The 15369-nt window shown below is 34.2% G+C and overlaps 1 protein-coding gene across 1 annotated transcript in view; it reads right to left on the reverse strand.

Annotated features, from left to right (window-relative positions):
- l(1)G0289 (plexin domain containing lethal (1) G0289) overlaps positions 1-15369 on the reverse strand; it is a 50613-nt gene continuing 35244 nt past the window's right edge. The window contains exons 3-9 of the mRNA XM_014353889.2: positions 8106-8545; positions 7319-7612; positions 6615-6807; positions 5327-5536; positions 3772-4164; positions 2918-3054; positions 1-1853 (exon numbers count right to left, since the gene is read on the reverse strand). Coding sequence (XP_014209375.2) covers positions 1785-1853; positions 2918-3054; positions 3772-4164; positions 5327-5536; positions 6615-6807; positions 7319-7612; positions 8106-8545 — 1736 coding nt within the window. The 3' untranslated portion in view covers positions 1-1784. The remainder of the gene's footprint in view (positions 1854-2917; positions 3055-3771; positions 4165-5326; positions 5537-6614; positions 6808-7318; positions 7613-8105; positions 8546-15369) is intronic.

The raw sequence follows: 15369 nt of genomic DNA on the forward strand, positions 1-15369 counted from the left end.
AGAGCAGGATCGTGAAAAACGTGCACGAGTAAGAAAGTCGTTCGTTCAAAAATCCGTACAAAATTCTGTAGTAGAAAATTTAATATTGACTCTATGTATACTGTATTGTTTGTATAAAATGTAACTTTTTTAGTGTTCATTTTTTTTTCTTTTTTTTTTTTTCATATGACTGCGTAAAAAATGTACTTATTTTTACAGATAGAAACTTATATTTTAGATTGTGTAAATTTGGGTTATCAAACATTTGCTTTTTTAAAAATGTGTACAATAAGTTTAACTGTATGTAGAATAGGCACCTCTCATAGTATATTAACTTAAAAATTAGGTAAAAATCATATAGCTGTTTATAAATGCTACTATATACAGTAATTATAAAACACAATTCGATGCACGATAGTTGTTAAATAATTCGTTTTGTTTTAATATCAAGTGTGTTTTATAACAAAGCATTTGGAAAAGTTAATTCAAAATCCAATCAAATATATTTGTATAAATCTTGCATTATATTTATAGCATGTGTATAACTTGTTTTTACATTTCACGGCTTGACGGGCACGTAAAAAGAATTAAGTAATTTTCTACTCCACACATCTTATATGTACATTTGTAATTGTCTTATTATACTAGAGTATACAAGACGAAATTTTCAAAAACAACAATTTTCTTCATACGATACTCTGATTATCAATATTAATATCTAATCACAATGTCAAGCCATATTTTCTGAACGATAATTGTGCAAGAACATGATTGTTTTAAGAATCTTGTGTTCCCTTTTATGTCAAGATCATCATAATAATAGTTATAATTATGTGTTGTAATAATAATGATAATAATAATAATAATTATATATAAAACAATTACATTAATTTCTCTAACGATAAAAAAACGAATTCCTAAACAATAACAAAATTATACATATACGACGTGCTGCTAACATCACATTGTAAATTTATTGCGTATGTATTCATAATAAACGGTATCAACTTGATCGCTTGTTCCCACGTGTATGTATGTAAACGTATCTTCTTGGATATGTATGTGCTTTATTAAAGACCTTTTTTTATTAAGTTTTACAATAAAGGCACTACGAGTTTCGTCGATTCTGCAGATTAAGTTTGTACTTGTATCAACCTGTACTTCTTCATCATGATTCATGATCTGTTAATACAATGCGGATCAAGATCAAATGGGAGGATTTAACGCAAATGTTGATATTATTTTGAAGTGGTCAAGTTGTTTCATAAACTTTGTACTTTTGGCCTATGCACAGAATAAACGTATAAATTTCCAAGTGTTGACAAACGTTTCTAGCAATCAACATTATCATGAATAGTAAGCAATTTCAATTAAAATCTATAAGCCAACATGTGAAGTTTTATCGACGAAACATCGCTGGATATAAACATTTGTAATACAATTTACGGGTAATATGTATAAATATTTGTAAACAATACGCTCACTACTCCTTAATCAACACATTAAACTAGTTGCGCAATGTTCATGCCCTTTTTTTGTCATCATACACTTGCGATGCATGCAATTATATGGATAGACACCATAACTATCGGAAAATTCATATGTTTTTCAACTCCAAGCAGAAAAAATGTACATTTTTCCTGTAAGACACTTGAAAGGTGATTGATTCTCCAGGGAAAATTGGGAACTAAATGTAGAGGGGGATGAGAATAGTAGGGTTTGGTTTGACACTTCGACTGGAAACACATTTTTCATGTTATGGTGCTGAGTTGCGTTTGCTGCTGCCCACTGCCATTGTCGTGGGATCACATGTGGATTGTTGCTGCTGTGTAGCGTGCCTCACCTCGTCGCCAACTCCACTGGCTTGGTCGGTACTGGAATCGAGGAAAAGAAAATTATTTGATGAGTATCGCCATCTTGAAAATTTATACAATCAAGTAATGTATTGTCAAACGAAAAAAAAAAATAAACAGCTCCTACTTATGTGGCCCAAATTTACCCTTATACCCCTAAACTTTTATTCATCGCATTTTTATGTAATTCTTTTTTATTCACTCACTGTTTCTTAATTTTTTTTTATACTGGGTAGTACAAGCGTATTGTACCTCTTTACTCATTTTTAAAACTTTGAGTTATTTCAACTGTTATACTTAAATATTGAAAAATTATTATTTTAAAACATATATTTATGTCTTGAAAACGTAAAACATTCACTATCTTGTAATAACACTAGCTGCTATCGTAATGAAATGTATGAAAATTTTTTTTTTTAAATTCATTAATAGAAAAAATTGTAAAATTAAATTGTCAAGTATTTAAACAATGGAGTAGTTAATTAAATCAGTAAAAATAAATTTTTAATGGTTTTAAAATTACAATTTTTTTTTAACATTGAATTTTATTTAAAAAATCAAGAAATTTATTATTTGAGTTAGAGTTTATACAAGAACCTTTTATTTATCAATTGATACATGTACACTTTTGCTTGTACCTATCATACTTTCATACAAAATTTTTCTTAATTAAAATTAAAATTACTGTAAAATAATTAAATATCAAGTTTTTTTAGTATGGATTTTTTTTAACAGTTAAAATTACTATTGGAAAATAGTGCATTCTAAAATAAAAAATTCAATGCCCACAATACAACATTCATCGAATAAATTTTTTTTTTAATTTTATTTTTCTAAAAGAAGATAAAAATTGAGACTACTATTTATTGTTGAAAATAAAATGAGGTTTGTATCAAACACATGGAAAATTTATTTCATATAAATAATCGTGCTTTACAAATTTTAATATTTACCATTTGCTGTAAAATAAAAAGAAAAACAGCACATTTATTAAAAATTTTTAAATTCTCAATTTAAATATTGCAAGTAATCAAACAACGAACAAACGAATATACATAAGGAAGTTGAAAATGTAATGTACTTACTCGAATGAGCATCTGTCCAGACGCTGTGTGGGGGTTGCGGTAGGCATATGCAGCCCATGCAGCCAACCCCATGATGAGAGACACGATGAAGAGGATACTGATGATTCCAGAAACTCCCATGTTCATGTTGTCTCGGGCTAAAAATAAATGTCCATAGAGTATATAACGAGTTACTTCTTGGGAGAAACAAAAGTAAAAGGTCAACAGAGAGTGGTGCTACATGTTACATTTTATTGCAATGATTGCCGCTGTGCGTACAGACGCAAGATTCAAAGGTAATTTTCTTCTATCGTGAGTATAAGTTTAAGAATGCTATTTTTCCATGAAATAGATTTTCTCATTCGATTTAGCGACATTACAGACTATTTCTTATAAGAATTTATTTATTATCTTTTTGTGCAACTATTTATTGTTTATCTGTCCATTTTCTTTTGCTCACACGTCCATGCAAACAAGCATAAAAAAATAGTACTTTTATTGTGAGGTAGGGCTGTTGCAAGACTCAAAAAAATATTGACCTTGTCTTATTTTGTTTAAAAAAAAAAAAAAATGTGCATTACGTGATTTTTAACATTACACATGTGACGTACGTGATTTTTAATATGAGAAATTTATTACTGTTAGAGATAAATTCAGTATTTGAAAATACGATTAAGATTTTTTGACAAAATGTTGATTGTATATCATGACAGTATCAAGATTTTTCAAGGTCAAAATTAAGATCTTTGTAATCTCGTATTGTTTTGTCTTGTGGCAGCCTTATCAATGTAAGGTAACGAAAATACTTAATACTATGTAATTAGAAAATTCAGTTTTTTTATGACTGAAAAAAAAGCTTCAGAAATAAGACGTACCATCTTCTATGGACTCCAATGACTTGCTGACCGCTTGATTCGAGCTGTACTTTGTCATCGAGGGCATGTCATCGGTACGATGATCTTCAACGTGAGTGTCGTGGAGTTTGTGGCCAAGGCTAGGATCGGGACACTTATCCAGTTCTTTGATATTGCTTACGTCGCAGCCCTTCTGCAGCCACTCCTGCCTTAAGCGGAACGTCCCGGTACTGCACTTTTGCAGCTTAGAGCACCACTTGCAGTCAAAGTCCTTGATTTTGGTAAGGCAGTCGTTGCAGTTTTCCATTTGCAAACAGGTTGGTAGGGCTTTTAGGTAGATCGCCGTCCAATTCTTAATGTCCTGCTTATTGAAGTTCATTCGGTGGTACTCGTAGATCGTCTTACGACGTGCGACTGTTTTTTTTTTGTTATTAGAAGAAAAATCAATTAATTTATTACTGAGAACTTGACTGACGTATGATAAAAGCAACTTTGATAATGGGGATTTTGTTTATTATTTTGTCTACAATTTATAATTCATACATTATTTACAGTCAATGAAAAATAAATTCAGTCAAGCAGGTATCAATTTGCTATAACCATGCACTAAGAGGAAGATGATCGTCCGACCTCGAAAAAGATAGCTAAAAAAGTACGAAGGGATTGAGTCGGTAAAGTTAAAAGAGCCAGACGTGTGTGTCGCGACCAAAGGTACACGTTTGTAAGAACCATTTATAGAAACTGGCACTAGGCCAGGGTACGTTTTTGAAAGATGTGAGCCGACAGGTGTAGTCATGGTGGCGAATATCACCTCTTGTTAGTGTGCATCGCAAATTTCGGAACAGTCATATAAATATATACGACTTTAATGATATACTTTGTGAACTTAATTGGTGGTATTTTTATTGAACGAGTGTTGGTGAATGTGTAGGGTGAGTTGAAGGCAGAATTGAAAGTAATAATTAATAAATTAACTTTTTCTACATTATTTTTATGATTAACAGTAAGAGATGATGTTTTTTTCAGTTAACATACTTATTATTTTTTGTATGAGTTACAACCCCCTTTTTTTAAAGATTAAATTCTCAACATTGGCTACATCTGAGAAATATTCGTAATCATTAAATTATGATACAATGGATGGTGAAGACTGTAATTGAGAGTGTCATGATTTAAGGTAATGAGGCGTACAATGAGTAAAATTTTCTATGCCTTCAAAAAAGGGAAAAGCAAAATAATAGACGTACTATTTTTTTCTTAGGTGAGCTAGACACTTGATAAAAATATGCGCATAAAAATAAATGTTTGCATAAACACACGAGAGTGACTGCGATTATAAGTAAAATAAAGTAAAGTGCAAAAAATAGTGGATTCAGATTTGCATATGGAAAAATAATTGAAACAAAACAACAAAATAACGGTATGGGTATGTTTTCTTAAATAGTATATTGAAACGCAAAAGTTTCTTTTCAACTGTGATTCCCTCTGTTTTATAATTTTTTGAAGCTATTGATGGAGATATACCGTCTGAATCATGAATATATCATGAAAAAGAAAACAGAAAAAAAAAACTCACAGAAAACAGTGTTGTCCATCATGTAGGCGTCGCTGAGGCCGATTTTAACGGGATGCTCCTTGTCCTCGATATTTTCCACGAGGACCGGTATCTTCGAGTACACAAAAATGATGTCACCGTTTTGCATGAGCGTCACCTGGAACGTGAACGGTCCGGCCTCCGGCTTATCTTGCAAGTGGACGTTCTCCCATCCGACCGTGAACGCCGTACCTGCGAAGAGATCCACGGCGCATATTACTCATAAATATCCACAATGGTATACGCGATGAGAGATTCTTTGATACGACATGCACGCGTTATTATTATCCTGCGCTTCGCTTCTACGAAAACTCATGTGCGTGCGAATGATCAATCTCAATGCTCGCTTCGACGGTCGGTCTATTGTTTAATTTTAACACCTTTTTTTTCGTTATGATTTATCCCACTGTCAGTGCGGAGTCTTGGAATTAAAAACTTTTAGCTTGATGGAATGCAAAATGTGGATGTTATGTAGATATTTATTGTTAGAAAATCTCAGGTGCTGTCAAATTCTAGCATGTGAAAACGAAAATTTTTATTTTTTGAATGAAATTTCTTTGTTAAATTAGAAAATTAAAAAGTTTTGGAAATTATTTCCTTATCTCGTTCACAGTGAAAAAAAAAGAATTTTTACTTTGAATATGTGCTTGGTTATAAAAAAATACTATTTTTTAAAATAATTTAAATAATTAAAACAAAAGTCAATAAATTCGAATGGTTAAAAATGTAGAGACACTGAATTCACCAGCCATTTTTTCGTCTTTATAGGAAAATCAAGTTTTGAACATTTTTTAAAAGTAGCTTATCCAAATTGAGCTTTCCAAAAAGTTTTAGGTTACTTGAAGCAACTCTTTAAACATAATAGTCTAACAAAAAAACAAATTATTGAAGACATCTCGATTTTAGATATTTTTTCTACTCTCTTTTGTTTTGTAAATCTTTTTTTTTAACGTTATTAAAACACGTATAAAATCACTTGATTGATTTCTTAATTATATTGTAACTTATTAAAAAAAAAAAAAAAAATGCAGTTTTATGTAATAAAATGACAATTTAATCAAATATTTAAATGTTCTAGAGATTAACTCTTAGGTATCTCTACTTGAAACATGCATCCTTCCACCTCCAATCAAAATAGGATTACCCTGTGATTCTTGGCAAAAATTTTTTTTGATTATCCGCAATAAAGAAACGGTTTTATTGATAAAAAAAAAAAAAAAAAAAAGAAATCCAATACCCTTTCATAAAATCTCACGAGAGCGGTACTCACCGTTGTCGCCGTACTTGACGTAACTCTTTGGCGAGAGCGTGGTGTCGAAATTGGCCATAAGCGGGGCGATGTATTGAGTGGCTGCCAGCCAGCTGTGAACGTACTCACCGGTGTAGAGGAAGCCGCCCGTCGCGATCGTTATGTTGCGCACTTTGTGCCCGTAAAACGGAAAGTCGAACTTCAGTTTGATCGTCTGATGGGTTTGACAGAGAAAAAAGGTATCTTTAGCTTTTTGCTTACTTTGCCCTCGTTAGTTTGAAATTATATTCAACAATGCATTTTCTTAAAAAAAAAAAAAAAAAAAAAAAAAAAATTAATGATCGTTTCTTTAAAAGTATCGAAATATTTTTATAGCCAACTGTTTTACCGGAATTAAGATTCGGCTACGAGGTATTTATTATTCATCTCGAAACAATGTAGATATATTATATATTCTACATGATTATATTATTGATTATCTTTCCACAAAGCATCAGTCGAATAATCAAATTGGACATTAAAATCGCGACGTAACCCGCTCAAATATCTCGATCATTATACCGTATACAATCATTGAATAATTTACGAGACGGCCATGATAAGCCTCTTTCCTCTCCATCCGTGGGTCCAAACTCCAATTCCACGGAGAAAGAGATTTAATTACGATAGCGCGCACAATATGTAGATAATAATGTGAAGAAAAAGAAAAAGAGCGAACAACTTACAGCAGCCCAACGATGGCTTTTGCTCAGCAGGGTGTTGATCTGGAGATCGGGATGGCTGTCGAGGTCGACCCAGTACCTCCTTCCGAACGTTTCGTCGGTACTGAAGGTGCTGTTGTAGTACTGGTGAGTATCGGTCTCGGTTTTCGTGACGTTGTTGTCGTGGAGGGTCTTGTTCGTCACGTCGGTGGGGTACTTGCCGATAAAGTCATCCAGCTCGGTTACTCCCTGCTCCGATGGGACCTTTTGCTTCGTCGCGTTCGGCCACAGCGTTTGGTTCGCCCAGACGTTTACCACCTGTTGGATTTACAATTTGATGTTTGAAATGGCAGTGCTCTTCGAAAAACAGTAGAAAAAAAAAAACTTAAAGACTTTTCAAGTCGGCCACCAAAAGTTATTTGAGAGGATCATCAAGACTTTGGAAATCATTGAATAATTTGAAAGCGATTAAATGTATTACTAATTAATTTGAAAGTGGTACTGATTTTACAGTCATTGAAGTCACAAACATTTTCTAAACTCATTGCAATAATGTAAATACCTCTGAATATTTTGAAATCTATAAATATTCAATACTTGAATCAATTTTTTGGAATTTTTATTAAAATTTTGAAGTGCTAGTATAGCTTGGAATCGTTTGCCTCCTGGTGATCCTTACAAGTCTCGAATCCTTACAATAATTACTTATAAATGCAAACTGACCCGAGTAAAAATTTCATTCGAAAAACGGCCGTTTCCTTGACTTAACCAACTTGTTCTAAATAAAAAAAAAGCCAGAAAAACAACTCACCGGTTTTTCCACTTTATCCCCAGCGACTGCCGCACCCACAGCGGCGCTTGCATTGGCCGTCTTCGTGGCATTCTTATCGATCGGCGGCACAATCGGCGTCGAAACGATGACACCCTTGCCTTTATCGTTGTTGGGGGTCGTGGAAGGTCCCACACTGCTCGGCAGCATTGCCGATTTCACCGTGGACGTGGCCACGGTGGCGTTTTTCTCGGTCGTCGAGTACGACACCTTAACGCTCGCGTTGGTCTTGGTCGAAATCAACGGGTCTTGGTGCGGCGTTTGGGGTTTCGTTGGAGATTCCATGTCAGCTTGCGGCTGCACGGCCATGCGTCGCCGACGGTCCAGCGTGCGAAAGCTCCGGGGACTCGATTCGAGGTGGAAGACGAGCTCCTGGTCCAACAAGGACACGTCGCTTGCATGGTACTCGTAGAGCGAGGGGTCTGTAGAGGAAGAGAAGGGATCATTGGTCTCAAGTTTATGGTTTGTGGTTCGGTAAATTGTTTCATCATTTTTTCTTTTGTTTATACATGTATTTTAGAGGACGATTTCGTTACTGCAGCGAATTATGTTTGATAGCATGAATAAATATCGAAGGACATAATTTGTGGTCGATTTGAGAATCAATGAACAACGCAGATGCATCAAATTAAGCCCAAAATAAACAAAAATTCGACCTTGTACCTAAACAGGAATCAGCTGGACTTGGGATGATTCCACCAGTTTTCGACTAATTTTGAACTTTTAAAATTGACAAATGTCTCTCATGCATTATTAAAGTAAATTTTCAAGGTTGTAACTAAATGTTAATTAAAAATGTACACTAATTATTTTTTTCTTTCTTTCTTAATTTTTTTGCATGCCAAACCCAATAAAAAAAATTTTTTTTTTCAGTTATAAACTGATTTGATTGAATAGTGCAGAAAACATCTATTTATAATTTGTATAATTTCATTCGGACACGGGGCCCAGTAATTCATGAATATTTCAGTACTTTGTCCACAGACATAAATGGATATATGTATTGTACTGAATAGACAGTGGTGTATACATAGTGGTATTAAATACAGAATATTGTGGTACATTTTCATATGCTGAAGTATTTTTAGAGTAATATTTTCATTATTATTTTATGAACTTGTGTATTCATTTTTTTGCAAATATTTTGCTAAAGATCTAACTTTCAGGTAATGTATAATGAAAAAGTAACAAGTACTCAGTAATTCTTACGCAGTACCGAATAGCAAATTCCTTAGACAATGTAAAAACAAACAGAAGAACTCATTTATATTCATCTCAGAAGCACTCGGTGACAAACTGCTCGGATCCATGATTCATGCAAGCATAAGGATACATTTAAAAATACAATTATTAGTTGAGTAGCACATATTACGATGATCAGTGGAGTGTTTGAAACCATAATGCCTAACAACAGTTTAACTTTTTTTTTTCAACTGGTGATTGTTGGTAAATAATAAATTTTGTTAATTATGCTACGAACATGGATACAAAAATGTTTGACGACAAAATAATTTTGATTTACTTGTTGAAAAAGTAAACATAGTTTAATTAACTAATAAAACTACTGTCGTTGATAATTAACCTATCGTTTATAAGCGATAAAAAATTTAATAGCCTTTAGAAACCCTATGATAGTTTTAAGTCTATTCTAGTATGTTGACAAAACACGAAGAACAATTATAAATATAATTATTATTGCTACAAAAATACGCCTATATATTAATCTTCACCACAATGACTATTTTCTATAAAATGTATATAAATCAATAAATTAATATACATACGAACATAAATATTAATTTTTGATTAATTATTTTTATTTTTGACTAGATAAACCTGATTTTTTGAACCTTATCATCATCGCTATCGATTCGTTCAGTAGTTTTGTGACACGAATAAAGTACTATTATAATTTATAAAATAATCATAGTTTGAAAGCAATGAATATGTCTTGGATTGTTGTTTTTTTTTTTTTTTTTTTTTCAACAAATATTTCTAACTATACCAGATGTTCTATTTAGTATCGGAAATCATAATAGTCAGCAATAATTTAAACATTTCTTGCTCAATGGTGATAATATCGAAATATATATAATACAGTATTGAGAAACATCATGAACCAAAGACATTACTATAACTTCATATACCGTAAACGTATCTTCACTGCAGTCTGCAATAAAAATTTTTTCCACGAAGGATACAAAAATAGTAATAATCACTGAAATAAAGACAGTAGTTGCATGTCGCAATTTCCGAGATCGATAAAATTTTAGAAGACAGGTACGTTATTGGATTTCTGCTAAAAAGTATTTCCATAACATCTTAAAATTTCGCAACCAATATTATAAGTCAAATCGACACTTGATCATATATCATCGCCTCGCGAAATCGGTTGCTGCAAAGTTTCCCCTGTTTTATCCCCCTCGTTACACTCAGTCACGAGTGTCGATTCCAACTCGAGTCGAAGTCTCGCTTCGCGCCGAGTAAGCAGGTACCCTCAAAGTGTTTTGATCTTTTCGAAGTATAGTCAAGCGAAGCCACTGCATGGACGCTGTGTACAGTGGACAGATATGGGTTCGAAAGGAGTCCCTGAGGTAAACCGTTAGCCTCACGATGTCGGGGAGCCCTCTTCTCTCTGATGGTCACGAGAGCGAACGGCCGCCCCGCGTGGGATCGGAGGTGCCTTTTAAAAGTCCCTTACCTGTGCGCTTTTTCTTTGATTCTGCGAGTGGCTTGTCAGAACCAATGGCAATCCTGTGGACTTTTTTTTTCCTTACCAACTGTAATTTTCCGTAAATCTTAGTGTTTTAATAACACGTTTAAAGCATAAGCTTGCAATCGCTATTTTTTAAACGATTTTTATTGCAGTTGTCATACAATGTTTCACAAGATGTGCTGAAGTGTTTTTCTTCAACAATTTGTGTACAAAATTCATAAAATGCAAGTCCTTGTTCTCACGAAGATGAGCTGCACGGTTGATGATAAATCGATTGGTCACGTATTTTCATAAAAATTAAAAACTGTAAGCATAGTATGCTTTGAAATATGGATGGATGTTTGCTGTATGGATTTCTTTGAATAGAAGAAAAAAAAAAAGAAATTAAGCTCACATGGTCAGCCAAATACACCAATTTGCTATAAGTAGAAAAAAAAGGAGAATGTCAGCAGGTATAGACTTGCAGAAAATAAAGAAATGCCAGAGTAGAAAAATTAAGTTGAGACGGTAAAAGAAAACAGCACACGGGCACTGTTACAACAATAAACGTAAGTGCATGTGTCCTGAACGGAGAACATGACTGTAACGTTACTCAAGAGAGTAAGATTCGCGTGAGACTTTAATTACACCGTGTATGTATGTCGCTTTAAGCACAAAAAAAAAAAAAAAAAAAAAAAAAATACTGGCAGGTTTGTGCAACGATCGATACTTATGTGCGGGCAAAAAAAGTGGCACTCGCGTTTTTTCAGAGTGTAAGTGCAGGTACGTGGCAAAATCGATACAAGGAAAAAAGTAACTTGGACACCGATTTCACGTGAATGACGTACTGATACGATTTTTCTTGTTGTTATCAGAGCAAATCAGTCGTACGACGATCGCAAAATGTATAAGATCGTCTGAGACCGCCAGCACTCGATAATGAAAAGAAGAGCCTTTTACCACTTAACGGCTGATTAACAATTAAACGGGGAGTTCTTCTATCACCGATTAAAAGTATTACGTGCGAGATAACTAACGTCTTAAAACATGAAAAAAAAAAAAAAAAATACATAGTCACACGTCTAATTAACGAATTAGAAAGTACAGGGGCAGAGGAGATAAACGACATTGTAATCGGAGGAAGATCACGTTGCGAGAGAAGGGGACGAAGATTAGCATATAAGCGTTAGCCTCGTATGCATCAGAGAGTGGAGCTCCTGTATTTTATTTTTTTTTTTTAGCTAAGAAATAGGTGAGCTGCAAGTGTACGGGTAACAGGTAGGCCATCCGTTACTTGTAGCTGCTGGTATACGTACATCGCGGAGTCGCATCTCTCTTGGAGAGAAAAAGAGAGTGTATATATAACGTGTAGGTACGTATTACCGTTTTTCCTGATGCCACCGATGCCGCAGCCGAGGGGTAATTCCAGTGCTCACATCCTCGCTCGTTTCGTTCGGTTCACCTGCCTCCGATGATTTTTCGCGGAAGGGAACTGGAAAAGCGATTGGTTGGAAGCGCAAATTCCGAAAAGGGAGACTTGCAGGTTTGTTGTCATCGTCGTTGGACGAGGTGTTTCTTGTTTCTTTGTTTTCGTTTCGACCCGTGGCGGGGAAAAGATAATAGATTGGAACGAGCGGCTGTTGCTCCGCCGGGGAGTTCTGTATATATACTTGTTGCTTGTACTTTACTTGCGCGAACTCGAGCTCCAAGCTCTTGTTATTGATTGTGGGATCCATGTTAACATCGAGGAAAATAACACTGCAGTGATTTTCATTGTGTTGGGTTATTGTGCAGATTTTCAGAGTGACTAAATAAAATTGTTTACTTTGCGCATCTCCTTTAGATTCCGTGCGCACCGTGTCTCTCTTCGCGTTTTATGAGTGTTTTATCCTAACACTGTTATGCGTCTTCTTTTTACGACGATAATAATAACGAGAGATGCAAAAATCGAAGCTTGAGCGTTTAGGTATAAGATACAGTTTGGCAGTGCATCCACCTGCTTTCAATTGAATAGAATGGCAATGATAAAAACATTACAGTAAATTTCTGGATTTGTAAAAAATTTTCAATCGCTTTCTGCAAGTTAACAATTATAAAATATCGCAATGAATAATATGAAAATTTATGCACCACAGGGTGCCATTGTGTACTTTATGTATCTTATGTAACAACTGAGTATATATGTCCTTTCACCTTTGTGACATACATGGAAAAGCATGCTTTTGAAAATTTTTGTTTATACATTTACTCCATGGGAAAAAAAATGATAATGATGCGATGTAAACTAAAATAGCAGAGATGACCAACGGATAAGAGGTCAGACAAGGGGGGCAACATTCTTGGAAAGAACTAGATCGCACTGTCAGCAAATGGACCCTGACTACAGCAACAAATTCATGCACATATACATGGCACTGCAAATGTGTATCACGACTAGGTTAATCGCTTCCAATGTCCGTCAGACAAGAGCCACTGATGTTATGTACACGACAAGCCGCTGGGGATATTTTCATGCTGCCGGCTTTTTAATGCGTGGCAGCACGACTACGTCGCCTCCGGAAATTGGAGATTAACATTGGAGACGCGCGCACAGATCGTGCGTCTGTATGGATATTGATAGCGGAGATCGGTATCGGGATCGGTGTTTTCGATCGATCGATTAATTTTTTTATTGGCGGTAAGGACGGCTGCATATCCGATCGAATTGAAAATTGTATTTTTTTTCCTTTTCTTGATGTGATCGATTAACTCCTTCGGTTGCCTCGTGGCTTACGTCACCCTACAGCTATTACCGATTTTAAGCACCCATTTGCCATTTTTTTACGCGTGATGATGTGATTTTTTCGATGAAACGTGTGATTATAGTTTGAAGTAATTGCCACATTGATATGATTTATCTTTATTGTTGTACTAAAAAAATTTTTAAATACGTCATTGTCATTGAAACTCGAGTAATTTAAAATACTGCGTATTCATTTGTTTATTTTTACCGTCGAGTAAATTTTTTTATTTATAAAACATGAGGCAAAAATAACAATGGTTATAATGAGCTGACTTATTTTTCTTTGAACATCGTTTCCATGAAATACGAGTTTAAAAAATGAAGAACGTGATTCAAGAAACAACAACTAACGTGGTATATACCTCGTATCGAATGTTGAAATGGAATCGGTGATCAAAAAATTTTCTACCTAAAAAAGTATCAAAAGGGAAACAATTGCGATCAATAATCAAACGACAACACCTGCAATAAGACGTAAAAACAATTGATGCAAGTATAATTCAGTTACCTAACAGAAGATTTATTCACAAACTTTTTACATTTTATTTTTTAAATCATCCAAAGTGATTTTTTTCGCGACAATGCCAACTATAAATTTTTAATTAAATAGCCAACGGCGTATCGCGATATCGACTTTTATGCCGCCGGATCAAAATATTGCCTTTACAGCGTCAAAAGCGTTTCTTCGAGGGTTTGACAAAATCTCGCAAGAAACTCGAGAATATAATTAAATCACGCACTCGTTTCGTTTAACTTTTAAAATCAGATTTATTAACGAACAGGTAACAATAAATATAAACTTAATAATATAACAAAAATATGTGGGCTTGCTTGCTTGTTTGAAAAACGGAATAAAGAAACAACTGAAAGTATTAACAAGATTAGATTAGAAGAAAAAAAACAATAAAACAGAAAAATCTTTGAGCTAAGCGAGACTCGGTAAGTTCGACGTTAAAAGTCGCAAAAGGTCGTTAACGACGCAACTATGCTTTGCTGAGCGATTGATCTGCTCGAGAGACAAAGCCTAACTACTCGTGCCTGCGAGCGAGAAAAGCCAGTATAGCCGAAATTTTACTTGCTGGTAAATTTACATGTAAGTGTAAAAGCTAGTTCATGGATGTGACGTTTAAGAATGTGTTTGAGTTCGGCCGTACTCTCTCGCAACCAGCAACAGCAGCTTCAGGGTCTTTGTTTACATTTTAAAAACGCGTTCTCGTGAACACAAAGCGATCACCCAATATTTAGCTGAAGATGAAATTTTATTATCATTTGCAACTATACCTGTAAAATCACATTTAAAAAAAAATCTTTAATACAGTCCTTACGATTAAATATAGTTGCACGATATTAATTGTACTTGATTGCATTTGCACATCTCGTATCCTGTTGTTGCCTCTTGTTTTCTATATTCCGTATGCATATGTATATAAGCAAGTTAAATGCCCATCTGTGTACATCATTGTTTTTTTTAGATTGTCTTCTCACAAGGTAAAACATATTGAACCCACAATCAAAAGATGTACAGCCATGCATTTTTTCGTACAAATAATATGTTTTATAAATACGAGGGAAATATATGAATGCATATAAAGCCTTTTTTACAGTGAGACTTGGAATTCAAGAAATGCTGCTGTCTGCTGCTGATCCGTTGAAAAATTTACGACTATACATTTATAAATGAGTTACATGTCCAGAGATGATTAAAAATAAACTTTTTTTTTTGAATTACGAATTTTAAGAGCTTTTATTGTGAAGCAATACTCTATCAT

The sequence above is a fragment of the Copidosoma floridanum genome, unplaced genomic scaffold (assembly GCF_036245765.1).
Source record: "Copidosoma floridanum isolate Cflo_tuat_1 unplaced genomic scaffold, Cflo_Japanese_pri ptg000014l, whole genome shotgun sequence".
In the NCBI taxonomy this organism is placed as follows: Eukaryota; Metazoa; Arthropoda; class Insecta; order Hymenoptera; family Encyrtidae; genus Copidosoma; species Copidosoma floridanum.